The 27,692-nt window shown below is 37.8% G+C and overlaps 2 protein-coding genes across 10 annotated transcripts in view; one reads left to right on the top strand and one right to left on the bottom strand.

The window, feature by feature from the left end:
• Window positions 1-532: 532 nt before the first annotated feature.
• Window positions 533-23,903, bottom strand: LINS1 (lines homolog 1). Of its 9 annotated transcripts, none has more exons than XM_037832900.1 (8): window positions 23,559-23,903; window positions 10,484-10,989; window positions 10,283-10,372; window positions 9,252-9,393; window positions 8,235-8,825; window positions 3,771-3,942; window positions 3,138-3,182; window positions 533-1,943 (listed from the first exon to the last, which is right to left on the bottom strand). In XM_037832900.1, exons 2-8 carry the CDS (start codon window positions 10,880-10,882, stop codon window positions 1,061-1,063), a joined length of 2,322 nt encoding a protein of 773 aa, XP_037688828.1. In that variant the 5' UTR covers window positions 10,883-10,989; window positions 23,559-23,903; the 3' UTR covers window positions 533-1,060. The 9 variants fall into 9 exon arrangements, with proteins under 9 accessions (XP_037688828.1, XP_037688826.1, XP_037688832.1 ...); XM_037832898.1 differs by having other exon boundaries at window positions 23,576-23,903; XM_037832904.1 differs by having other exon boundaries at window positions 10,484-10,740; window positions 23,576-23,782.
• A 115-nt stretch (window positions 23,904-24,018) lies between these two features.
• Window positions 24,019-27,692, top strand: part of ASB7 (ankyrin repeat and SOCS box containing 7) — a 53,755-nt gene continuing 50,081 nt past the window's right edge. The window contains exons 1-2 of the mRNA XM_037832906.1: window positions 24,019-24,502; window positions 24,679-24,777. The gene's annotated coding sequence lies outside the window, so the exon portion shown is untranslated. The remainder of the gene's footprint in view (window positions 24,503-24,678; window positions 24,778-27,692) is intronic.

The raw sequence follows: 27,692 nt of genomic DNA, 5'->3' as shown, positions 1-27,692 counted from the left end.
TGACAAACAGAAGGAACTCAGAGCAACTGAGAGAGACATTTTGAAGATGGCCATTGAAAGCAGACTTTGGCTCTGGAGAAGCTAACAGAGGACAAATGCCCCAAGAGCAACATTTTGAAGAACTCACAGCAACTGAAAGAGGAGCTAGAACACAATACGGGATCAGCAGGTGCCAGCCACGTGCATTCCCAGCCTAGAAGTTTTACTGGATGCTACTGGCCTTCGTTCGATGAAGGTATCCGATTGTTGATGCCTTACCTTGGACACTTTGTGGCCTTAAGACTATAACTGTGTAATGAAATAAACCCCCTTTATAAAAGCCAATCCAATTCTGGTATTTTGCTTAATGGCAGCATTAGCAAACCAGAACGCATGGCATCTTCTTATTTTAATTAGTAACCCTCTTTGGCTGATCTTTCCATTTCTATGTGAGTACTAAACCATTTTGCTTATCATAGCCTTAAAATATATTTTAAGGTCTGGTAGGTGTCCCCCTGCCCCCTGCCTGAAAAAAAAAAAGACCACTTAAAAATATTTTAACAATAGCATTTCCATTTGCTTTAATAACAGACTCATCAGCAAAATAAGTGCTGCTCATGTTAATCAAATCCAATAAAAACATTATTTTAATTTACTGCCACCCCCAGGAAAGACAGAATTATTCATATCACAAACATTTAAACAGGAAAATCACCTAGTGATTTAAAAATTTTAAGAGACTCATGTTCATCGAATAGACCATGTACACAGAGCTATCACTTCTCTTGCAAAAACTGCTAAGATCTTAAATTTGTTACATATCACAAGACACTTAAATACCTCAGGGGAAATAATAACCATTCCAAATTTTGTGCAAGTTTGAATTACCATAAAGTTCATGTGGCGTAAACCTGGATCCCTGTCATTTGATGGATCTTTTTCAGTCATTAGGCTGTTTCCAATGAGGCAAAAAGACTTGACTTTAAAAACCCTTTTGAGCTAACTTTTTTTCTTTTACGATTATCTCATGAGGCAAATTTGTTATTAAGGGGAAATAGTTCCTGGAAGTAAAATGCCAGTTTTACAAAGCATTCTTACTCTTATATATTGTCTCAATAAGTTTTAACAACTTCAAAAGTGCTTTTGGGTTATATGGGAAAAGATTTTTTTTCTGCAAACGGTTAACAGCAGCTTGTAGTTCTTCAAAGCATTTAACTGTTCTGTAGGATATTCCCATTTCAGAAGCAATATTATTTGGAGCTACTTCATGGTCAATGGAGAAACAAGTTTCAGAGCCTTTTGGCACCAGAAGCCTTGACTCAGGCTCTAGTACAAACTCTTTATCCGTTCCTGACCCAGCTGTGTGTTGAATCTTCTTAATTGTCTCTTGGTGTAGAGATGTCTGTTTGCTGTTTGCTAAATGCTGATCTGTGGATTCCACTTCAGAATCATCAGAGCTGTCATAATCCACCAGACTTTGAGAAGTTTGAGGGGAAGTCAGGCTATCAGCCTGGAGAAGGGTGGGGGTCTCCTGAGATGTCACAACCTGGTTGGGCGGTTCAGAAAAATCAGAGGCCCAGGAGCTCCAAGCATTAGCATGTATGTGACCATCAAGAGCAGTCAAATAGAGTGGTTCCATTTGGTTGGTATTCCTTTCTTGGATAAGTGAAGGCAAACAACCACAAACATCAAAGTCATCTTCAGATTCAGTTGCATCAAAGTACTTGGAAATGGTGAAAAAATTACCCCAGTCTTTTTGGAGTAATTTTAAATATCTAACAAAATATTCAAGAAAACAGGTTTCTGATGAAATCAAAAAGTCAAGAAGAACGGTAGAATCAAATCCTATATTTTTTAAGAAGAATAAGAAAATACAGTGAGGATTATAGCCATTTTCATGTGTGTGATGGTTCCACCTTACTTTTTCTTGGGTCAGGCTTCTTTCAGTAGCTTTACAGCAGTCTCTGAGATTAAAGATGATGGAGAACCAGATTAATTACCAAAAAAAAAAAAACCCAACACAGCAGCTTTAACAGATGTACTTTACATATAATGTAATTATTCACCCACCAGATTATGTTTTAATCTACTAAAAAAAAAAAACTTGTTGAATTTTTTTTCAAAACCAATTTCTTTCCCCACACACTCTAAATAAATCTGTTTCAGTAAAACAAATGAAGTCCACTGACTTTTGGTAGCTCTACTTTTTGCCTACCCTTCTTCCTGATAACAGACTCTCTCCTTTTTCTGGGTAACTAATCCCATGTGGTACAGTGGGACTGGAGTTTAACTTCCTCCACTCCTTCCACACCCCCCAGGAGGGATGGGCCTATGACCCAGAGTGACCGATGGGCTCCTGGCCACAATGATTGGTTCCGATAGGAAATCTGTGACCCAAGCCAGGCTAATCACATCTTCCCTGGGACTTTTGCTGGAGCTATTGAAAATAACTATAAGACCTGTTGTCTGAGAATGAATTAAGAGATGTGAGGTGGAGAAAAGGAGGAAGATTAATCAATTATATGACTGAACCTCTATATACAAAGTTATGTCTGATGTCAACTTGAGACTCCTTGGAATTACCAAATCACAAGCAATAAATTCCTTTTCTTTCTACTTATACTAGTTTAAGTGTATTTCTATCATTTACAACCAAAGAATTTTAACTAATACAACTAAGTTAAAAAGAAAACACACACAAACACGACACAAGGACATGTTTCTTTGGACATGATGAATTATGTTCAGAAAGTTAGAAATCCATCTATAAAGTGAATTTAATTCAGAGGCTTCACATTTCCTGAGGAGAAAGAAGCCAATTTTGAGTACAACTAAGATATATTCTAAAAGCTTGTGCCTTGTCATACTAAATTTGTATTTGACTGGTTTTTGAGCCTAATTCAAATCACATGCAGGAATTTTGTGTTCTTGATTAGAACTTTTTGAATATTGGCCTCCAACATTTACAGTTTGAAAGCAGCCATTGCCAGCATTGTCATAATACAAGTACTGGCAGCAAAATACTGCACCACCAATCATTAGTAAGAAATCCCTATTTCCCAGGCCAAGAAAGAAATGAAAATAAAGCAAATGCTTTAGGGTTTTAATAAAGCAGAAGCAGAAATAGTGTAAAAGGTCATCAGTTATTAACTTCATACCCAATTATAGTTATCTGCCACAAGAAGATATTACCCCAAATATACCTGTTTTAATAAAACAGAAACAGCATCAGTATAAAAGGTCAATCAGTAATACTATAACTTCATAACCAGTTTGGGATATTTCCCTAAACAATATATTAGCTCCAATTCAACTGTATATTCAAATGAAAATCTGGAACAATTCCCTTGATCACCTACAAGTATGTACTCACCATAAAGGTAAAAATCAAAATTCATGTTTGTAGAAGCTCAGTACAGAAAAGTAAGTCTTAGAGGTGCAAAGAGCTCTTAAACACCAATTAAATTAAGATCTGGAGAAGTATTTATTAACTTACTCCTGATCACACAGGTAAACCAGAGGCAGAGAATAAACCAGAACCCAGGTTTTCTGATTCCAGTCTAGTTCTACTTCCCCAAATCTGCCCAGCCAGCCAAGTTTTCATAATGAGAACTCAATGTAATCTCATTTTCACGTAGGCAGGATTAATGAAAGGAACTGGAATTCATAAGGAAACCACAATAATTTTCCTTAACTATGGAAACTAAATAATATACCCAGCTCATTATTAAAAATGCTTTCTGCTTTCCTGGCAGGTAGGTGGCACAACAATTACTTTAAAAAACACCAACTTGGTCAACTTGAGGTAGATGCCCAGGGATGCCTTGGCAGCCTCCAGCATGTCATCGTCTTGTTCTATGAAGACCCTGGACAGCCACTCACAGGGATTGTGCAATTGCAGAGAGGGCTGGAGATGAGGCTTTAAGAAGGTCAGTAACTCAGACATCAATCTCTGTAAATCAACTTCAAAAAATGCAAATTTCAAAGTGTAGGCAATAGTAAAGAATATATTAGTAACACCTTGCCTATATATAAAATTATAGTGTCTAAGGTACTTTAAGATGCATTAGGAGAGTTCACACTTTGCAAAAGTCCTGTGAATTAGGGATTATCTCTATATTGCACAGAAGAGAACATTATGAAGCTCAGAGAAAAGTGACTTGCCCAAGAGTATATAGTAAAAAAGGGCAGCCATGCTGTCTATTTGCTACAGATGCCAAACAACTAATTATCTCTGAGAAATAAAAGTATACCCATTATGTAAATTGTTGCTAAAAGCATACGAATAAATGAGTAGACAATGGAAATAACTTCACTGGATGTTACGACTGTCTGTTAATTAGAGGCAACAATGCAACCAAACAAAAATAACTTTGCCTTAAATCATTGGAAAAAGATTGTTCTGTTTATTTGTTTAAAGCATTAAGATAATGGGCACAAAAAACAAACAGGTATCAGGGAGTTTTAATTGCAACTTAAAACTCTGAATTGCATGACACATGCCACCTAGTGTTGTAAATTATAACTGCACAGAATTATAACTAAAGTATAGTTATTAAAAGCTAAACGATAGGTGCTTTCTGCTCTTCACTTGAGCTCCTGTAAGAAAGGCCTGTGGTTGTGCAGTCCAGCTCTGACTTTATGAACAGGAGTAATGCTCTGAAATTGATCATGGTGATGAATGTACAACTATATGATGATACTGTGAGCCACTGACTGTATGCTTCAAATGGATTGTATGGTATATGAATATATCTCAATAAAACTGCATTTAAAAACAAACAAACAAAAATAAAACAAAACAAAAAACCTCCCAATAAAGAAAAGCCCACGATCAGATGGCTTCCTTGGTTAACTTTACCAACACTCCAAGAATACACCAATCCTGCTCAGACAATTCAAAAAAACTGAAGAGGAGGGAACACTTCCTAACTCATTCTATGAGGCCAACATCACCCTAATACCAAAGGCAGATAAAGATACTGCAAGAAAATTACAGATCAGTATACCTTATGCATAATGATCCAAAAACTCTCAACAAAATACTAGCAAACAGAATCCAACAGCACATTAAAAGAATTATACGACATGATCAAGAGGGGTTTATCCTAGGTAGGTAAGGGTGGTCAACATAAGAAAATCAATTAATGTAATACACTACTTTAAGAACAAAGGGAAAAAACCACTAATCATCTCAATTGTTGCAGAAAAGGCATATGACAAAATCCAGCACCCCTTCTTGGTAAAAACACTTGGATAACTGGGAATAGAAGGAAACTTTCTCAACATGATAAACAGCATATATGAAAAATCCACTGCTAACATCATACTCAACGGTGAAATATGAAAAGCTTTCCTTCTAAGATCAGGAACAAGACAAGGATGTCTACTCTCACCACTGTTATTCAACATTATACTGGGAGTTGTAGTCAGAGCAATTAGGCAAGAGAAATAAAGGCATCCAAACTGGAAAAGAAGAAGTAAAATGTCCCTTATTTGCAAGCAATATGATCCTATATAGAGGAAATGCTGAAAAATCCACAGAAAAGCTACTAGAACTAATAATAAGAGAAATAGAGCAACATGGCCAGACACAAGATGAACCCACAACAATCAGTAATGTTTCTATATAGTAATAATAAACAATCTGAAGAGCAAATCAAGAAATTCCATTTGCAGTAGCAACTAAAAGAATCAAATATCTAGAGATAATTCTAACCAAGGAAGTAAAGAATCTGTACACAAAAAAAATGTAAAATACTGCTAAGAGAAATCAAAGTAGACCTAAATAAATGGGAGGACATTCCATGTTCATGGATTGGCAGACTAAATATTAAGATGTCAGTTCTAGCCAAAGCAATTGACAGATTCAACACAATCCCAATCAAATTCCAACAGCCTTCTTTGCAGAAATGGAAAAGTCAATCCTCAAATTTATATGGAAGGGTCAGGGACCTGAATAGCCAAAGACACCTTGAAAAAAATGACATGGGAGGACTCAGATTTCCTGATCTTAAAGCTTATTATAAAGCCAAGGCAATCAAAACAGCATGATACTGGCATAGAGACACATACAGACAAATGGAATCAAACTGAGAGTTCAGGAAATCAACCCTCACATCTATGGTTACTTGATTTTTGACAAGGCTGCCGAGCCCACTCAACAGGGAAAGAAGAGTCTCTTCAACAAATGGTGCTAAGAAAAGTGGATACCATATGTAAAAGAATGAAGGTGGACTCCCTATCTCACACTGTATACAAAATTCAACTCAAAATGGATCAAAGTCCTAAATATAAGAACCAGAAGTATAAAATTCCTAGAAGAAAACATTGGGAAGCATCTTTAGGACCTTGTGTTAGGCAATGGTTTCTTAGACTACACCAAAAGCACAACCAACAAAGGAGAAAAACTGATAAATGGGACTTCATCAAAATTAGAAACTTTTTTGTGCATCAAAGGACTTTAATCATGAAAGCAAAAAAAGACAACCTGCAGAATGGAGAAAAATATTGGAAAACCACCTATCTGATAAGGGTTTAATATTCAGAGTGTATATTAAAAACTCAACAACAAAAAGACAACACAAGTAATTGGCAAAAGACTTGAACAGACATTTCTCCAAAGAAGCTATACAAATGGCCACATAGCACATGCAGAAATGCAAATCAAAACCACAATGAGATACCATTTCATACCATTAGAATGGGTACTATTAAGAAAAATGGAAAATAAATGTTGGAGTAGATGGCAAGAAATAGGAATACTCATTCACTGTTTGTGGGAATGTAAAATATTACAGCCACACAGGAAAACAGTCTGGCGGTTCTTCAGAAAGTTAAGTATAGAATTACTACATAACCTGGCAATCCCACTTCTAGGCATAAACCCAAAAGAACTGAAAGCAGACTTGAACAGATATTTGCACACCAATGTTCATAGTGGCACTATTCACAATTGCTCACAGCTGGAAACAACCCAAGTGTTTATCAACTGATGAATGGATAAACAAAACATGAAATATGCATACAATGTACAATAGAATACAGCTGTGAAAAAGAATGAAGTTCTGATATATGTAACATGGATGAACCTTAAAGACATCATGTTGAGTGAAATAAGCCAGACAGAGAAGGACAAATACTGTATGATCATACTGACATGAAAGTAAGAATATGCAAATTCATAGAGTCAGAAACTAGAATACAGTTATCTGGAGATGGGTGGGGTAGGGAGTGGGAAGTTAATGCTTAATGGGTGCAGAGTTTCTGTTTGGGGTCATGGAAAATTTTGTAATGGACAATGGTGGTGGTAGCACAACATTACGAATGTAATTAACTTCACTGAATAACACATTTGAATGTGTGCCAAATGGGAAATTTTAGGTTATATATATGTAAACCAGAATAAATTAAAAAAAAAAATGACTGTACAAGGCAAATAGTGAACCCTGATGTAAACTGTAGTTAATAGCATAATTATATAATATTGTTTCATCAGTTGTAACAAAGGTACCACACTAACACAAAATGTTAATAAGGAGAAGAGCAGATGTGAGAGGGGATTAAGGGAACTCTGTATTTTCTGCAAACCTACAACTTCTCTAGTAAAATTAAAAAAAAAAAAAAAAAAAAAAGGCTAAATGATATCCAAAGCAACTCAGGAAAGTCACTGCTTACAATTCGAATAAACTTTACATTGGATATGTAGGAAGCTTATTTAGAGCTGTTTACTCTTCATTTTTCTCAGGAGAAATGGAGAACATGACTTCCCCAACGCCTAAATCTAATACCCTATTTTAAATGGCTCTTGTGGAATTTAACTCAGAAAAATCATTTCCAATTAACATTCCGGAAATTATATGCAACAATTTCTTTGCCAATTTAACTTCTCACACATTAGTTTCAATTCAATTTCAAATTATCAATAACCTTTACTAGTAGGTATACTAATTTTATGAAGGTCAATTTAAGTAATACACTATAAAAATCTGAATACGAATTGACTTACATCACTTATTTGAGGTGACTCGACAGCAATTTCTTTTTTTTTTTTTTTACCTACATCATTCACAATCGCAGTTTAGCCTAGAAAAATTGAACATGCTCCTTAAAGTAATTCCAGATCTCTATTTTGTTTTAAGAAAATTTAATAAATTCTAACTAGGATAACACATAGCTTAAATAAATTAGTGACATTTACACTAGTCCTGAGATTTGGTAATTATGAATTATTTTACTTAAGTTTGGATAATTACCTTCCATTTCATTTGCTGGAGTACAATTCTGAAACTTGATTTCTAAGGATTTAATTAAAACTAAGCTCACTGCTCTAAGGATTGCTTGATCTTGACCAGAGATACTTTTACATCCAGGCTGAACTTCATCGCCACCAAAGAAGGAAGGTTTTCCATGAACAGACAATGTTCTCAACAACCCCAAATTCACAGCTTCCAAAACGGCATTAGCTAAAGCCAACATGTCCACATCCAAATGAAGATCTGGTGGCATTACGGCAGGGGCAGATCCAGGAAAGAGGTCTTCACCCACTTTACAAAGAAGGCACTTTTTAACAAATAGGATGAACTTCCTTTTGACGAAAGCCTGAACTGGCCAGGTAATAATGTCTAACACACAAGAAGGTCTAAAAAATAAAATCCTCTGGCAAGCGAAATGCAATTTCAGGTAGATTCTGGAGGCTATAAGAAGTTCAAGCAACTCCAGGAAACTCATCAAGCTGTTTATTATTTTAGAAGTATCTTGGCAGTTTTCAAAATGCTGAGAAAATAGGGAGTTGTAAAATACTTCAAAAACACTGTCAAAAGGAGCCAGGAACTGCTTTAGAATTTCTGGAATTATAAACAACAGGGAAAACAAAGACTTCTTAAAACACAGTATTACACTTTAATTTTCATAAATATTATCACTTTACAGGATGAAGAAATAGATTTGGATTGTTTACCTCTAACATGAACAAATAAGTATACAAAGAGTAACTGTTAATAACTACCATTAACATAAATTTTTACAAATATAAACAGATCAAACCATGCAAGGGATAAATATACATATATAATAATAATGAAAAGCTTTAACGTTTTTCCTAGTAACTTTTTTTTTCTTTTAAAAAGGCACCTTCAATTAACAAATAAGGGGAGAGATTCTGACAAGACAGACCAGACATTGTAAAATAAATTTTATTCTTCATTATAAATATAATGCTCCTTGGGAGCAAGATAATGGTGGTTGTTTATGGGGTAACATATAATTCCTACCTGTTTTTTGTGAACATGTATCTTTAAAGATTTCTTTTATTACCATTGTAAGAGTCCAGAGACAGGATGCTATCTTATCACTCTCAGTGTACTCAGAAAGATTTTTTTGACAAAAAGCTATCCAGGAATTACTTAATGTTATCTATAAGTAAGAAAACAAAAAAAGGTAGTAAGTTATGACACAGCATTTTCATTACAATTACAAATTAGCTATTATACACAATGACTTCATACAACATTGTTCACATAATAACATACCCACTTGCAAAAATACGTATGACACATTTTGATAAAACGAGAAAGAACAGAAATATCCTAGCATTCTTTAAGTCAGGAAATTCAATATGCCATAGAAATAAATGAACAGAAGGAAACATGAAAATATTAGTAGTGTTCATCTCTAGGTGGTGGCATGATGTGTAATTTTTATTTTATGCTTTATACTTTTTCTCATTTTTCAAATTTTCTACTATAAATTCCACCTCTTATATTCAGGAAAAAAATGTTACTTTAAAAGAAAGAAGCAATTATAGCTGAAAGAAGTCAGAAAATGCTTAGATTTGTTTATTAACTGATTTAAAAGAGAAAAATCTGATGGTGCATTCGTTTATATTGTTTTTCACCACACTGAGGACCATTCTTAGACTTTATTTGTATCAAATCTGTGAAAATGATTTTGGTCTCAAGCAGGAGATCTGAACATTTTTTTTTTTTGGCAGGGATGGGGGAGTGCTACCCACTCCTTTGAGAATCTAAACAAATTCCTGGACTCTTGACCTAAAGATACGTACTGCTCCCTTGACACTCACACCTTGGGTTAAGAATCTGATTTATCATGATTTACAATAAATTTAAGACTCTAATCCTTGTTACCTTATTCCATTTTTCCACTTTTGTGGATTTACACATGTATCATGTGAGCAAAACATTCTATTAATACAAGGATCTGAAGGATAAAATCAAATGCCAAAGAGCAGTTTTAAAGAAACTGTAAGAACAATAATAATGCCTAATGTTATTACTTATCTTACCTCCTCTCTCAGTTGGAAATACAGAAGCAACGCAAGGCACTTTGCAGTCATGTGGGATAACAATTTATCTGAATTCTGGAACAGAGAGATCTGCAGAAGAGCAAATACTTAACTGCTATTGCTGTTTTTAAAACTTTTATTTTAAAATCTACATCTCAAAAACAGAAAAAACAAACAAACAAAAAGAAGCAAATGGCTTACCAATTTAGAATCCACTTCAGATGATTTTAAAAGAATTTTAACAATATCGCTGTATTTCTCCTTTGTGTGGAACTCAGTTTTGCTAGACACTATTCTGGTTATCATCACTTTGATCACTGTCAACTGAAGCAGTGTAATCTCTCGGGCACTGCCCATCTGGGGCTGTCTCTTCAGACATTTGGGAGCCACACAAGAGGCAGCCAAGTGGGCAAAGTGTGGCTGGTTCTTCTCCTGGCTCCCACGGGTGTCCGGCCATTCTAGGGAGGCAGATGGAGAGAAATCTTGATCGGAAAACGCGGGATTGAGATAGAAGACGTACTCCTGGCTGTGTTTTTCAAGTGAGGCTCCAATTAGTACCTTTTTGTATAACTGTTCTAAAACTTCACTGAAAGCTTTCATTTCGACTTCTAAAATGTATCTTTTATAAGAAGGTTGACAACTCCAAATTGTAAGTACTATGGATCCTGGAAATGAGATGACTCTCTAAGACACTTCTTCAGTAAAACCTAAAATAGGAAAAACACTTTTAAGATATTCATTATATTACAGAGGCGACCATTTCTATTTAATCACCAACTCCCTCCAGTTAAAAGAAATGCTGATTGTTTAATTTATTAAATGGAAAATTGGTAATAAGAATCTTATTTTAAGACCATAAAAATGATATGTTTGCTTTCCATACAAAGTTGCAAACATAAAATTACTTTTCATTTTATCACTACTGAAACTTCAGCTTTCCTCTTCGGTTTCTCAAACTCTGCCCTATTAACATATTAGGATGGGTAACTCTTTGTGGTGGGGGACTGTCCTGTATATCACAAGATGCTTAGCAGCCTCCTGGCCTGGAACCCACCACATGCAGGTAGCACTCATGACCTCTCCTTCCCCCCCATCAGCTATGAAATCCAAAAATGGTCTGCAGATATTATCAAATTCCCCTTTAGGGTCAAAAGTTCCCTTGGTTGAGAACCACTGGGCTAACTCTAAGTCATTAACCTTCATTCCCGATTTATAAAATCTCAAGTTATACTGCTATGTGGTCAAAGGTATAAACTTCAAAAAGTATTAACTGTATTATGGCTATTGATTAATTTCCAATTTAAAATTATATTATAGAAAGAACCCTTGGTCATCACCTATACCATTAAATATTTACAAAATGCCACCCTGAGAAAAGTTGTTAACCAAAAACAATCCAAATATCAACAAACTGCACTTGTAGCTGAATGCAAATTTAGGTATTCTGGTTGTGCTGAACTCCCCACATGAAGGGGACTTATAAGAGTGGGGAGAAGGGAATGGTCATTTAGGTTCAGGCATGGCTTTTAAAGCAGAGAATGTGGGCAATCAACTGCTATAAATCAGTATCAGAGGAAGCAGGCAATTACTACAGAGGAACTATGTTAAGGAGACATTTAAGACTCCGGAATAAGCAAAAGAAGGTCAATGGAATGCTGGAACCTAAGGGAAGTAACTGATCCTATGGGGCTCAGCTCTTTCACTGCCTTATCTATTTTATAGCTCTGTAAATTGTAGACAACTGAAAGCAGTGCAAATAATTCTTGTTTAAAGATATGCAAATAACTTGTCTAATAGAGGGATAATTCTCCTTCCAGTGGAAAAAGCCAGTTTTGCTTCCACTTGTAAATTCATTTCAGCATTCCTTTATTCCATATAAATTCATAGTTTTGACTTCTCTTTTGAAAAGGTTGTGACATTTGCCTGGTTCCTTAATTAATTAATGAGTGTGGCGGTATCCCTGATATGTGCTCATTTTACAAGTCATGATTTTCTGTTCTCTTAAAATTTATCCCTTAACAAATTTGCTACCCCGACCCGTTTATAAATGCCCTGCCCATTTTTAACCTCCTTCCTCATAGGAAGAGATGCGAGAGGGCAATCTTAATATTGGGTCTCATTTCTACAATATGGCCCACTGACCTAGCCTTGGTCTTTAACCTCTTTCCACTAGCTTCTTCCTCTTGTTTAGCTTCTAAAGAATTTCAGTTGCTGATCACTATCACCAGATAATGCTGCCTTGTCTCAATTCTCTAGTGCAGAAATAAAGAAAACTACAGATTTTGATTCAAAGTTACGAGTGAAACTCTTGGTAACTTTTCAGTGAATCCTATTTTCAAACTGTAATGTATATTCCACATAATTAGCACAATTAATGAGTAATTTGCACAACTAAATATTGGTAACTTTGTTCCACCTGATAATGTTGAACTTGACCTGAGCTCGGTCTCCAAGGGATGAGCACAAAGGACCAGCTGGTCTTCCATCTTCTCAGATAAGACCCACCTGCGCCATTCCTCAATGACTACACTGTTTTATAAAATCCCCAGTTTTCTCTTCTTTGGGAAGTTCCTTACCCATAGATGTTCTCCCTATGGCAAGATCCTGAATAAAATCATCGCTCTAATTGTTTGGTACATTCTTGGTCTTTCAGTTTTGATGTCCTGACTCGGATGAGACTTATGAGATTGGTCTTTGCCTCTGGATCCACACTTACTCCGCCCAGATCAGGAGGCCTCTTGGGGCCCTTTCTGCTCCGTTCCTGACTGGCAGACTCAGGACCCATTGGTGAGTCCAGTTCTTGTTCCTGTGCTTTGCATTCACGTCCGCTGGTAACATGGTAAGAATCTGATCTTGATTCTTTTTGAGTCCTTTATTGATATTTTGTGCCAGCATCTTTTGGTTTTATAGATTATTTGATGACCTCTGTAAGTGGATTAATGGGTTACCTTGTCTCTGTTGGGTGAGACAGGACAGCGAATCTGGTTTGTTAGTCTTGCCTATTTTGAGCTAATATCAATTAAGAACTTCAAGCTCATTGGGGAGTGGATATATGGATTGGGGAGCTTTGTATTTCTATGTTTATGCTTAACTCATGGCTGAAATTTTAGAATTGAAGCTATAAGCTATCTGCTTTACCTCTAATTATGTGACTGTGTTATATTTTCCTACCTCTGGATGGCATTAGCAAATTAAACGTAAAAATCTCTTAAAGGAGCTCTATTTTGATTAGTTTACAAATAAATAAGCACTTACATAAATTAAATTCAACAGTAATTATGTCAGCTTGCAGATAATTTCCAAGTTCTTTATGTAACTTAAAACCTCAGACTTCTACTAAATTGGGTTAATTAATGGATAGTTATTTGATACATAAATCATTTCTAAGTAAGACAATACTGAAACACTGATTACTAAACATGATTCAAGTTTACACACTTTGCTTCTTAATTTTATGTGCTACAGAGAGGCTATCTATTTGCATCTGCTAATGAAAATGTTCATTTTTGCCACTTTCAGAAGTTGGGCTGTAAGGGCTGTGTATGAGATGTTCATATGCTCTGTCAGCCAGCTGCAAATGCTGGTGTTTGACAGTTCACAATTTACTGCCTCCTACTTTTCCCTGTGAAACAGAAGTGGCTGGGTTACAAGTTAAAATCAATACATGTGAATGAGACTAACTAGAAGCAATGGTGGCAGTACTGTGTATGCAAGGTATGCAGAATGCCTATCTGTTAAGGAAAAAGGCTTCCATGTCTTACTAGAACAACCTTCTCTGGTTTATGTTGAGTTTATGCCCTTGATTTAAGAAAACAAGCATGGCTCACATAGAAAGACCTAAGGTTCTTTACAATCATGTTACCACCTCTGTTTACTTTTAAAATCTTATTCTGTCAATTTGGTTAAACAGGTAGCCATATGTTGTTGGTCAGTAACTGACGATCCAATTCCTATCTCAAATGTCAAATCTGGCAACTTTTGATATTTTGCCTTCCCAAAACTGAATCCTAAATTATATCTTTTGCACCTAAAATTGTCTTTGAGATTTCCCAGAGGGTCCTGGAAAATCAGAACGGATTTGTTCTTTCACTTTGTAAAAAGGGAAGTGCTGGAAATAACTAGATGTATTTAATATGTGACACGGGAAGAGCTGTCAAATCAAAACAGATGCTCAGCCTTCATTAGGTAAATCGTAGGGGTAAAATGTTAAATATATATAAAATTTCAGAAATTGTATGAGGCATGAAAAGTTCCTGGAGAACTTCTAATGTCCTTGTTGCCTGTGATCCTCATCAGGGTCCTGATGCTGTTTTGCCTGAACAGTTCCCTCAATAATAATGATCAATAATGATTTATGATCAATAATGATTTATGATCAATAATGACTGATGATCAATTAATGATCAATAATGGTCAACAGTTCCTTCAATAATAATGATCAATTATCAATCATAATCTCAGTTACTTTCTAAGATGTTAACTTGATGGCAACTTCATTTTATCTGAAGCTTGCATTTCATGGGCCAGTGGTTTTTAGCAGTGGATTCACATCACTCACTGCTGGAATTTTATTAATATATAGATTTTTTGGAACTACTCCAGACTTAGTGAATCTCTTTACTCAATATTCTCCATATATTCTTGGTATATTCCAACCATATGCTTGGTATATTCATGGAATATTATGCCAGGATTACAATATGTTAAATCTGAAGATTTTTTTCCTTTGTAAAGATTATGTTCAAACATTTTTATAAATTAATTATAATATCCATTCTTTGAAAATGGGATTATTCATTATGCTTAAAGAGATTATATATATTATATACAGACATTATATATTTTGTCTAAAATTTTTTTTTGGATTGACTTCTGTCTTGTTTTGCTTGCCACAGAAACAGCTAAATTTTCTCATCAGTTGCATTATTCTTGTAATGAACTCTCATCACATCTTTCGTTTTTGAAAATTATCAGTAATAAATTAACCACATCCATTAAAAGTCTTTTGTCATTTACAGATAATTTTTTAAATTTACTCTGATGCTTTTCTGAAAGTACCTGCAATCAGCTACAGCCAGTCTTCAACAAAGGACTGTGGAAAAGGACTATACCAGTTTTGGCATTGTTTAAACAATTTTGAGAACATACCAGTGGACTGAGTTAGGATTTCTAGAACTGTAATTGAGAAGCAGATGGGTCCCTGAGATTACAAACCCAAGATCAAGTAGAACAAGAATTATTACATATTAATGATCATCTGAATGATCTGATGAGGAATGATTATGGCTTTTCATTATGAATATTGTTGATATTTTAATGTTTTATTTCCTGGGTATATAAGGAATTCCTTTACCTTTTTTCTTAAGCTATCTATAACTCACAAGAATTTTAGTAGAGTATGCTCTTGCAAACAGAAATGAACAGAATTTCACTGGAGAGGGTATAGAGGTAGGCAATAAGCACATGAAAAGAAATCATTAGCCATGGGGGAAATGCAAATTAAAAACATGAGATACCACTACATACCTATCAGAATGGCTAAAATAAAAAATAGGGACACCAAATGCTAGTGAGGATGCCGAAAAACAAGCTCACTCATAGATTGTTGGCAGGAATGTAAAATAGTGTAGTCACTCGGGAAAACACAGTTTGGCAGTTTCTTTAAAAAGTAAACATGCATCTACATATGACTCAGCCATTACACTCCTAGGCATTTCTCCCAGAGAGACGAAAACTTAGGTTCTCACAAAAACCTATACATGAATGTTTACAGAACGTTTATTCATAATTGCCAAAAACTGGAACCTACCCAGATGTCCTTCCATGGGTGAAAGCAAAATTTGGTATGCTCCTACCATAAAAAGGCAACGACTTAGATGGATTACAACAGCATTAGGCTGAGTGAAGAAAAAAAAAAAAACCTCACAAATCTAAAAGGTAACATAGTATATGACCCCATTTATAAACGTTATTAAAATGACAAAATTAGGTAGATGGAGAGCAGATTATTGGTTGTCAGGGGCTAGGGTTATAAGGGGCAGAACAACGGATCCTAGTGATTATAAAACTGTCCTATATCTTGACTGGTGGCAGACATGCTAACCTATATGTGATACAATTGCAAAGAACTAAATATACACTATATACAAGTGAGTACAAGTAAAACTGGGGAAATCTGAATAAGATCAGCACTATGTATCAAGGTCAATATCCGGGTTGTGATTTGTACTATAGTTTGGAAGATGCTATCACTGGGGCAAACTGGGTAAAGGCTCTCTATGCATGTGACTCTATAGTCTTCTCAAAATAAAAAGTTTAATGAAAAAAATAATTTCAGCTACAGATTTTAGCCTTCTGATCCCTAGCGTTAACATGCATAGAATTTCATAAGATTAAATGGAAACATAAACATATTGTAATTTTAAAACTCTCTGGTCAAAAACTGAACAGATTGGTAATTTAAGAATATATTAAAAACGTCTTCTTTTAAGACACATTTCTAAGTAAGAAACAAGTAGAACTTCTAAGTGCACATTCTATTTATCCAGAAACATTCTCCCATCATTTAACTTCAAAATTATCAAAGAACAAGTTGCTAGTATGTGTGAAGGGGGGGAGGAAAGAGATGCCACTACTATGTGGTTTTCTTTAGATAAACTCCACATTTATAAATTCGGGATACAGAAGAATTACTATCATGATTAATATTATAAAGTGAAAAAATTACTTTTCTTTATATGAATTACCTATTACAGTTTGCTAATAGATTGGGAAACCCTCAATACTGGATTTGAGCCTAATTCAACAATAATCTCAAATCTGCCCAGCCTGAGAAGCTACTTAATTTATTCTGCTCCATTAAGGAGGATGTTGTAATACTTGAGGCAGAAGTTGCACTCACTTCCTTTGCTCTGCCAGTTTCAGTCTTCATTCCTCTCCACCCCCAAGAGGCTCCAACAGGAAATGCGAGGGAGGAAGGAGGGTGGTTCTCATGGGCTTGGTTACCTTGAGCTGTTCTTTCAAGTCTCCTCTCCTTACCTGCAGGCTTGCACTATCCCAAGTAGATTTCCTTAAAACAATGGTGCTCAAACTAGCTTGCATCAGAATCCCCTGAGGCTTGTAGAAACAGGACACAGGGCCCTGCCTCAGGAGTTTCAGATGCAGTCGAGGTTACTGCCGAGACACTGAGAACCCTGCCACAGTAAATTATCCTCCATTAAGTTAGGTTTCTGACACAGGCCCCCAATTCCTCTTGGTATGAAGGTAAAGCCTGCTAGTCAACAATTACAGATAGAAACAGTGGTTATCAGATTCTTGATAAAGAATGCAAAAAGAATCAGCTAACAAATATTGGGCCTCTGGAGGGGGGGAGGGACAGAGGAGTGGGGCGTGGTCACAAAGATAAGAAAGTACAAAAGCAGCCCAATTTGACAACTTGCATTTAATTGAGAAGGCTGCAAGTATCAAAAAATGCCGCACTGCTTGATTCACGCAGAGCCTGGATTGGTACTGAAATAGTTTTGTTCTCAGGGGACTGGAATAACTGAGGGATCTCAGCATTTAACATAAATCTGAGCACTGGAAAATATCCATGAGTATCTTTCCCAGATGGCTCTATTGAAATGACCACTTCAGGTGAAAACTTTTTTTTTTTTTTTTTTACACAGTGCTTATTGATGCTGGACATTAGAATCCTAACAATTTAGTACCAGAAGACACCTCAGAGATAATCTGGACCAGTGGTTCTTCAACTCTAGCAACAGGATAGCTTGGAAATCTTGCTAGAACACAGACGGTTGGCCCCCATCCCCCAGAGATTCTGATTTGGCAACTCTGGGAAGGGTCTGAGAACTGGACTGGGAATTGAGAACCACTGACCTATCTGCTCAACTTTACTAATAAGGAGTCTGAGCTCATTAGGCTTATATTACATTGCGCTAATGCTAAGCCTTTTTTATCCCCCATGGAAAATTTCCTGTCTATCAATAGGAAAACCTTTTCATCCTCAATGGTTAAAATATGGTTTTATGTTTTTAGCGGTGCTTCAGAATAAAATGTTTAACTGAAAGGTTTTCTTTAATCTTTCCTCTTCACCAATCTAGGCTCTACCCATCCCCACCCCCCCCCACTCCCAGCCCCATTTCAAATATCCGCACCAGTCGCTGGGTTTAGCGAATGTCTAAAGATACAAGAACATTATTATACAGATTTTACCAAACTAATCTGAATTTTGTACCCATAGCCAGACAATAAGATTTGGTTTCCAGTTCAGAAAATAAGGTTATCCACCCTACCTAAGCAAAGTAGCACCCTCTCAAACGATTTGCAAAAAGTACAAGTCTCATATGGTGAAAAACATTTATACAACTTAAGTAGGAGGAAACCAATACTCCTTTATTGAATCATCTTGAGAGGTTCCTTCCTGACCTTGTTGCTCCCTCTGCTTAGAAAGCTCTTCTACCCACTTTTCCTTTCGGTTTAAGCTTACTTATGACTTTCTCACTTTCTCAGGAAGTCCTGAGCCATACACTCGATCTCACAGCACAGTGCTTTGTCTTAGGGAACACGCCACAATTGTAATTCAGTAATCCGTGCCAAGATTCAAACACATCTCCCATGCTAGAGTGTAAACTCTCTAAGAGAATTGTTGTCAGTTTTGGTCATTGCTTCTTCCCCAGCTCCTAGCACAGCCCTGACATACAGCAGCTACTTAATAAACACTTGTTGAATGCATTTGTGCCTGAAGATATTGTTTTGGTCAAGCTCTCAGTCTTCATTAACTTTAGTCATTTAAGGCCAGTTGAGTAGTAGTGTATGTATCTTAAAAACTCTAAAATTAGTTCCAAAGTATTTTAGTACTACTATGATATCAAAAGATTGAAACATTCCATGTGATTTTTATCTTCTGAATTTTAAATTACAGTAACAATTTCATGTCGAAAAATCCTAAATAATGTCCACACTGTCCATAGTACGAATTGAATTCTAAGCTTATTCACTCTTTTCCTATATACTTGACAAAGTGCTCAACAGAAGCTGCACCAGTTGAAGTCACATCTTATAAAAAAGTGAAAGGAAAGTGAAAATGAAAATTACCCTTGAAGAAAAAAAAAAAATCCCTTAAATTACCAGGGCAAGAGTTACACAGAAGTTGAAAAGCCACCGATTAGCTTCCTTTCTTTTGTTAGCATCCGTTTTGCTGGGGCAGTGGGCCAAGGTTTATGTAAAGTGGAATGTCTCCCCTTTCCTGCCAGGTAGAGCTGAACTGGATGAGGCTAAAGGGCAGATGATGGGGCTCCACCATGCTGTACCCATGTCCCTGGCGGCTGTATCACAACACCCAGGTCTGGAACCCCCTCTGTGGTCCCAGGAACAGTGTCTGCTGACATCTAGGCATGGAGAGCTCCTCTTTCCACCATGAAGCACTGGAAGAGCCAGGACACAACCCCTGGGTGGCAGGGGTTCTCAACTGCAGTCACACACTGAAGTCACTGGGGTGCTGGGAAAATCTCATTGAGCTTGGACCACTGGCCACCAATGGAATCAGAATCCAATGTTAAAGTTTCTTTCTACTCAGGGTATAAGCTTGATTCTGATTGAGGCAGGGTTTTATGAATTGAAACATCATAAACATTTATGCTGAATTACTTCATGCATATGTTGTAAAATTAGTTTCAAATTTTTGTGCTTTTGAGATTTACTTAAATGAGGGGGCAATGAAGTTGACTGTTAAAATCTAATCAATTTTAACTTGTTTAAAAAGCATTTTGCAATCTAAACTGCTCTTAAAGAAATGAAAAGTTATCATTTAAGAATTATCAAACTTGATAGCATCAATTAAAAAAAGCAATTTAGAATTATCTGGCAGCACATCCTGTGAAATTTTGGCAATATGATGTTCTGGGTATAATATAATTATATCCCCCAATAATTAAAAAAATTGTTTTAAACTTGAACAAGGGATTTTAAGTGAAAACAAATGGCCAGAGATTTCAAAGAGCTGGGATTTAGGAGACAACTCTCAGTTTCCTCACTAAGAAGCCCCGAGACCCTCATCTCTTGGTTGAACAAGCATTTAGCAAACATTCCACCCGAACTGACTGGGTGCTTGGCTGACAATGTTCTCCACAACTAGTTAGTTAGTTTGTTCTCTCTCTCGTTTGCATTTTTGGAGTTCAAAACAGCCTGATTCTATAATTAATAAGTGTTATAAACTGAACTTGTAGGTTAAACACATGATACTACAATACCACTTTTAACATTTTTTTTTAATTGGCGTTTCAATGCTAAGAAAATTTCAAAATCGCTGGCTAGATGAATCCTAAAGCCTCTTGCAACTCTGAAATTCCATAACCCTAAAAGGAATGGTGATATGATGTGATCAAGGTTCCCACTAAGAAAGGGTCAACTACTTTAGGTGGAACTTGCAGGTTACGTCTAGGAAAAAATGTGTTTAAAGACAAAAAGAAGTGTAAAAACAAAGCTGGTAGTTGTATTAATTGAAATATTATAGGTGTTTCCCAAACTTTATGTGATGTTATTTTGTTTTTATAATAAGCCAGGAAGAAATCATGGTACAGTTGAAAAATCAAAAGCTGCTAAAATATAATACCATTTAATATTCCTGAATATAACTGGTTTCTAATTATAATTCTGTTATATACTTGGAGGAGAAAGGGACATTTAGTAATTAATATGAAATATGATTGCTTAGAGTATAAAGGAAAACAAAATAACTGCTTAATAAATAGCAGAAATTGTACATCCAAAAAATGTGTGGTATCCTTCAAAGTAGCTTCTTTAGGAAGTTACTTTATTCCAAATAGAGTATCATTGTTCCAGACTCTTGTTGAAACTTCTCTTGAAACTGCTGAGGCTGGCACAGATTATTTTGAATATATGGCCAGATAACTATACTTTCTGGATGGATTTGGCTTATAGAAACAGTGAGAATCGATTAAAAATTTTCCTTTTATGTTTAGCAACCTGGCTCTGAATGAAACAAAACTTTCATTTTTCACTGATTCAAGCAGATGTTCAGCAAGAATGTTCTTTTAAGCATTTTTACACAGAACAAGGGAAAGAAACCTTTGAAGTTCTCCAGATGGTGGAATATTAATTTATTCATTATTATTATTATTATTCTCTATGGTGAGGGTTCAGACTTTAAAATGCACCTCTTACTCTCCTCCCCCTACAGCCTTTTTGTTTTTTTTATCTTTAAAAGAGGTTCCCCTCTTACAATATCATCAGTAGATTTACTGGCCAAAGGGGTAAATTCATTAAGGTGACTTCTTTTGGCATTCCTTCTCCTCTGGAGGTTCCTTCTCAGTCCCATTGCTAGATCCTTTGCCTTTGTTAGTCTCTTAAATGTTGGGAGCCTCTATCCTTAGAGCAATTTCATGGTCTCTTAATATCTTTAAATACTATCTCCATGCTAACGATCCCGGAATTCACAGTTATGGTCTAGCTCTCAGTTAAAGGCCTCCTAGAGAGCTCCACTAGGAAGTCTCACAGGAATCTTCAGCACAAATTCAACTCATTGTATCCCCCCAGCCCCCAAACTTGCTTTCTCTTACACTCACCATCTCAGTATGTGGCATCTGTATCTCCTAGTTACCTAAGCTAGGAATCTGGGAATCTTCATGGACCCCTTCTCACCCCACTGTTCTCCATCCTCACTGCCACTACTATGGTACCTTGCTCCTGCCTTGGATAAGTGCAACAGATTCAAAGTGGTTGTTTCTTGCCCACCATACACCCACTTCTTTCCGAAAAAACCTCTCCATTTTAAGATAAATGCCAAACCCCTAAACATGGCTTACCAGGCCCTTCAAGATCTGACTCTTGGGGTCTTCTCACCTCTGTGATCTTCACAAACTCTGGGTAGTTTTAGGACTTCTGGCCTTTGCTCAGGCGATTCTCTGGAACTGTACTCAATCTTCTTCTCTCCCTTAACCTTTAACATGGAAACCTCCAGCTCCAGTATGCCTTCCACATATCTAAGACAGGATTAGGGGGCCTTGCCAAGTGCTCTCCTAGAATTAAATATCACAGTACTGATCTCATTTCAATGTCCCTAATCATTTTCTAGTTTGGTTCCCCCACACTCAACTGTGAGCTTCCTTGTATTGAGCCCAGGGTCCTTTCAGGTACAGAAGGCACCAAACAAATAATCCTGAACAAAAGACTGGTAATGTGAAGGAAAACGTCAGGGGGGAAACTGAACACTTATGACACCCACTCTCCCAAAACATCTTAATATACTTTATAACATAAAAGAAGTTGCATATTCAAATATTTCTTTTTTATACAATTAGGTAGGCCTTTCTGGGAAACCTACCCATGAGAATGTCATCTGGACTACTACAACTTTCCATGTTTGCATTAGTTCCACTTCTCTGTACAGTCTTCTCCATTGAGCAGCCAGATTATTTTGGAAAGTAAATAAGATACTGCAACTCCCCTATCACAGCCTATAAGGTTTTAGGAGATCTGCAGTTTGCCCCACAGGACCCAACCTCATTGCCAATCATTCTCCCCTCTATTCTCTCTGCTAACTCACACTGGCCTTCTTTCTTGCAGTTCCTGTGAACAGCCAAGCCTATTCTAGCATCACAAGCGTTGCACTTTTGATTCGCTCTGCCAGGAAAATTCTTCCCCCAGATGTTGGCATGTCTGGCTCCACCTCATTCAGATCGCTGCTCAAATGTCACTTCTTCAGGGACCTCTCCTGCCTCTCAAAAGCAGTCCATCATCTACCTCCTAACCAAACTCTATCCCATGATTCTGCTTTATTTTCTTCAACTCTATCTGACAATCTGCCTCTCTTGTTATAGGGAAAGCTCACGAGGACAAGCGATTGCATGCATCGTTGCATCTGTTGTCTCCCCAACGACTAGAACAGTGCCTGGCCACTCAACAATTACTGAATAAATGCGCTTAATAAATCTTGCCTTAAAATCTCCACCTCGCATTTGCCCCACTCCTCCTTTCTATTCAATCACAGGAACCCGTGAATGCTGCTATCCTTTAACGAGCACCACCATCACAGAGAGTCCCTTCTTCCACGCCAAGTCAGGCACCCCCCCAAGCCTGGTCGCTAGCAGGGCCTCAGGGACCGAGAGACACGCGGAAGGACCGGGCACTACGTCCGAGAAGCGCTGAGATGGGACGGCGGAATACGGCGCCCTTTTCCAAGGCCCCCCCCAACCTCAGGTTCCTGGAACAGTCCCTCAGTCTGCAGCACACACGCGTTCCCCGCTGCAGAGCTCACCGGCCGTTCCCCGTTACCTGCCAAGGATCTGGTTGGCCCATGCCACTTGGTCTTTGCACCGCCATTCCAGGGAACACTTGCCTCCTCTGGGCCACCGTAGTTCACGGAGAGTACCAGCTGGTCCTCTCCTTCCGCATGCGCAGTGACCCCCGTTCGGCGTACGGCGTCTCTTAGCAACGGCGTCGTGTCCCCCTGCCAGGGGCGGGGCTTCGGAAGACACAGCGGGGAAGCCTAGGGGAAAGAGAGACCAACCGGAGACGAGTCCTAGTCCGGATCGGCACGCCTTCTCTAACTGTCGTGAATGCGCAGGCAGCTTTACGGCAGTCAGCGGGTGGGGGCTGCTGAGGGGAAGGAGGGGAGAAGGAAGCAACCAACCAACCAAGTCGTACCCACCCCCCCACCTCCACCCACCCCGGACCTGGTTTACGGCTCCGGGCTTAGACTCCAGTGCGGCCGCTGATTGGCTGTTGAAGGCTTGGTCCCATCCCAGTGACCCCGAAGTGCTGGAGGGAGGGGGTGGGGTGGCCCAGTGCAAAGTGCATCCCGAAAGCCCCCTGCCCAGAGCCCCCGCGACTGGCACTTCGGACCCTGTATGACCCGGGACTTCGCTGCCCCGAGACTGCCTGCGTCCCCCCGTAGCTGCGAGTCTCCGGCCGGGAGAGCGACAGTCCCCTGCTCCGAGCCCCCAGACCGGGACTCCCTCCCCCTCTCCCCCGAGCCGGGACTTCCTCCCTGCACCCCTGCCCCGAGCTTGCCCGGCGGCCGGGACCGCCCGCTCCCGCCTGCTCGGCTGTCTGGATGCTCTCCGGGCTGGGGCCGTGAGGCGCTCTAGGAGGAGCAGGGCTACCCGTGTCCGGCCCTGCCTGGGGTGTTTCTTCAATGGAGAAGTTGGTGAGTGTGGAGGAGGCTGAAAGGAGGAAGAGGAGCAGCAACTGAGGAGACAGGTAAAGTCAGTTACCTCCCCTGAGGGTAAGGGGGCCAGCTGGGAGGGTGGGGAATCACTGCTCCTCCCTGCCTACCCTTGCCACTTCCCAGCCCCTTCCTCTGCCTCCCCCTCCTCAGAGCCTGCCTCCTCTTCGCCCCTGGGGTACTGCACCACTTACTCATTTCTGTTTTCCAGGTTTAAGCTGGCTGGAGGAGACGAGATTGCTGGAAGAGCTCTGCCTATTCACCGGAGAAGCAGCAGGCAGGGTGCCTCTGACCAGCATCCTCTGTAAAGGTAATGATCGCAGACCTCCCCTCCCCCATTGTTTATTTCTGTCCCCTACCTCATTAAGCAGTGCTTTATTTTCCGAGTGGTACCTTTAAGAGCCCCCAGCTTTTGAGCAGAAACAATAACACTGTCTGTGCTGCCCTGATCCTTCTCATCCAGTAACTTTTCTATCTCAGAGACGAATTTCACCCCCCTTCCTCTCTGTACGGTGCGTTTCCGTGTTTTGCGTTATTTTTTGGTACACTGTGTCGTTTACCTTGCTCTGAGGTCTCAAAGCCCCACCCCCCCGCCCCCTCTTGTTCTCATAGGAATACCACAATTCCTTGTTAATTGCTTGTTAATTCTGAATGACTCTGCTTTTTAATTAAACTACAATTTGCTGTTTTCTCCCATAATTCCTCTCATCACCTTTCCTTTCCTTCCATTAGGAAATCTTTTGATCTACTTAAGTGACAAGGATTTGGTAAGGGAAAGTAAAAGAATGGGTTCGAATTTATGCGTTTCAGGGGAAAAAAATGTTTTCCCAGTAAAAAGTAAACCGGTATACCTACTGGTATGAAGGCAATATCCGCTCCAGAAACATTTACATATAATTAACTGTTTGAGTGCTTATTGTGTGTGACAGATGTGGATGTGCTCTGTAACTGTTACAAGAAGATAATATTCGATACACTTCAAGTTTTCTAAAACATTTACACACTTTTGCTAACAATAATTTGCCGTTCAGGAATTCAAAAACAAAAGATGCTTTGGTGTGTTTGGAAATCTGGGCCTTTTTTTGCGTAGTCTTCGTAAATAAGATATCTTATTTCAAAACTCTGTACAGAGAATTTGCTAGAACAAAATTAAGCGACTAATTCATGTGGTCACATTTCTGCCCTACTTTGTTGCCGCCTCTGAAAATGCACTAAAGGTAAGTTTAGGAATTGAATGTAATTCCTAAGGAGGGCATATGAGTCAGGAAATTATACTACAAGAGTTAACTTGGAAATTGGTCAAATGAATGGCTTGTTTAGCATCCACATGACCTGAGAGTAAAGTGATTTGCTAATTTCAAAGTTATTTTAATGTCTTAGATTGTTCAGGAAATTTTAGGAACAAAGATGCACTTAAAATAACAGAAGTTATTAAGGAGTCTTTGATTTACTTAGTTCCACTAGATTTTCTGCCCTCCACAAAAAGAAATTATGTCCTTATTGATCCTTCTAATTGTGAGGACCCAGCTAAAAATAACTTCTAAGGGGATTCCCTTCTGAGGGCTTGCATATTCTTGAGAGCTGGAACTGGTCACCAAAGGGAGCTTGTATTCTACTGAATGGGATTTAGGATCAGCATCTGCTAATATTCTTTTATGGTGAAAATTTAGGGCAGCCTTTGTATGTATGCAGAAGTAATGAAAGGTAATTGACCACTTCAGTAAATGCTAGGCAGAAGTTAAAGGCTGAATTTCATTATTTGAATGTGGAAGCCACCAGACTGATAACTAATGATTACTTTAGGACTTAAAAAATGCCAAAATATTTAAAATGTGCCTTTGTGATCAAAAGAAAATACGTATTTTCTTTTCAGGCCTTATCAGGTAAATGTTTTTGTCTGATATAGGTTTAACCCTAGGATGTTTTCATTTCTGAAGGGTCTTTTCACCTGAGATGGTAAGGGAGTTGGCTAGAGTCAAGCATGTGAAGTAAAGAGAGGTTTCCAGCCTGTTCATTTGCATTGCTTAAATAATATTTCATTGATCCTCTCAGCCTTTAATAGTGTTTCTAAGATTAGGGAGTGTATATAAATTGTTGTCAGATATATGTTCCTCGTATTAGCATGTTTGAGAGTGTTTGATCTAGGTTTTGCCAAGCATTTAAAGTATTCACTTGGAGTATATATTTGCCAACATAGGTTGTTTATATTTTTCACTCTGGCAAAAATTAACTTTGTGTTAATTCTGTTGGCAGTCACATGGTTTTGAAAAAAAAAAAAAAGATACATTTTTTAAACAAATACAGATTTATAATCAGGGAGAATAATTGATTTTAATTGATGACAGTAGTGATGAATTTTCAGTACCCTATGCCAGTACTTAATTTCTTTACACCTGAAGTGATGACTTTCACAGATATTTAATGTTAGTGCATGTACAGTATCTCTGTATTTATTTTGTTTACATTTAACTTTGGTAACATGGAGGTTACACACCACTTATAACAAGTCTAAAGTAATAAACAGTTTATATAAGCATATCTAATACCTGACTTTAAGCCTTTCACTTCATTCACACTGAATGTACTCCCTAAGCATGATTATCTCCTTTCCTAGCAAACTTTGCAGGCACTGGCAAATGAAGCTGCTAAGATGATGCCTCCAGACATAGGTTAAAAAGATGATACTGATTTAAACTTTGAGTTTGGGTCTATAAAAGTGAATTATAGAATTTCCTCGATTGCCTCATTCACATTTCATGAAAATTGTGATTCTTTTTCTATTGTGAGTTGTATGTGAGTTATAGATAAGCTGTGCATGATGATAAATCCTTATGTAATATAGAGGTCCAGTAATCTGGAGGAAATAAGAATGCCCTTATTTGTTTTGGAATATAAACACTATGTTGACGATGTTGAGTTGTACTAAAATAACACTTCTAATTTATTTTGGGTCCTAGGCTGGTAATCACACAAGTAGAGCTCATCCTTGTACATGTCAGATACCTTGCACCCCTTAATTCTGCCTTGTAGTGTTCTGCATCAATCTTTTTCCTCTTACGTCTTGTGAGCCATTGGTGGATTTTTCTTATCAGGGCCAATATTGGAGTTGCTGATTTTATTTCCTTACCATCCTTTATCTTTGTTTACTCTGCAAAGAAATGCTTATTTCTTTTTTTGAGTAGCAAGCTGTTAGCTTGTTTCTAGTTTGTGTGAAATCAGAAAGCA

Source organism: Choloepus didactylus, chromosome 4, assembly GCF_015220235.1.
Source record: "Choloepus didactylus isolate mChoDid1 chromosome 4, mChoDid1.pri, whole genome shotgun sequence".
NCBI lineage: Eukaryota > Metazoa > Chordata > Mammalia > Pilosa > Megalonychidae > Choloepus > Choloepus didactylus.
Note: the sequence above shows the minus strand (reverse complement) of the source record. Positions and strands in the feature narration are given on the sequence as shown.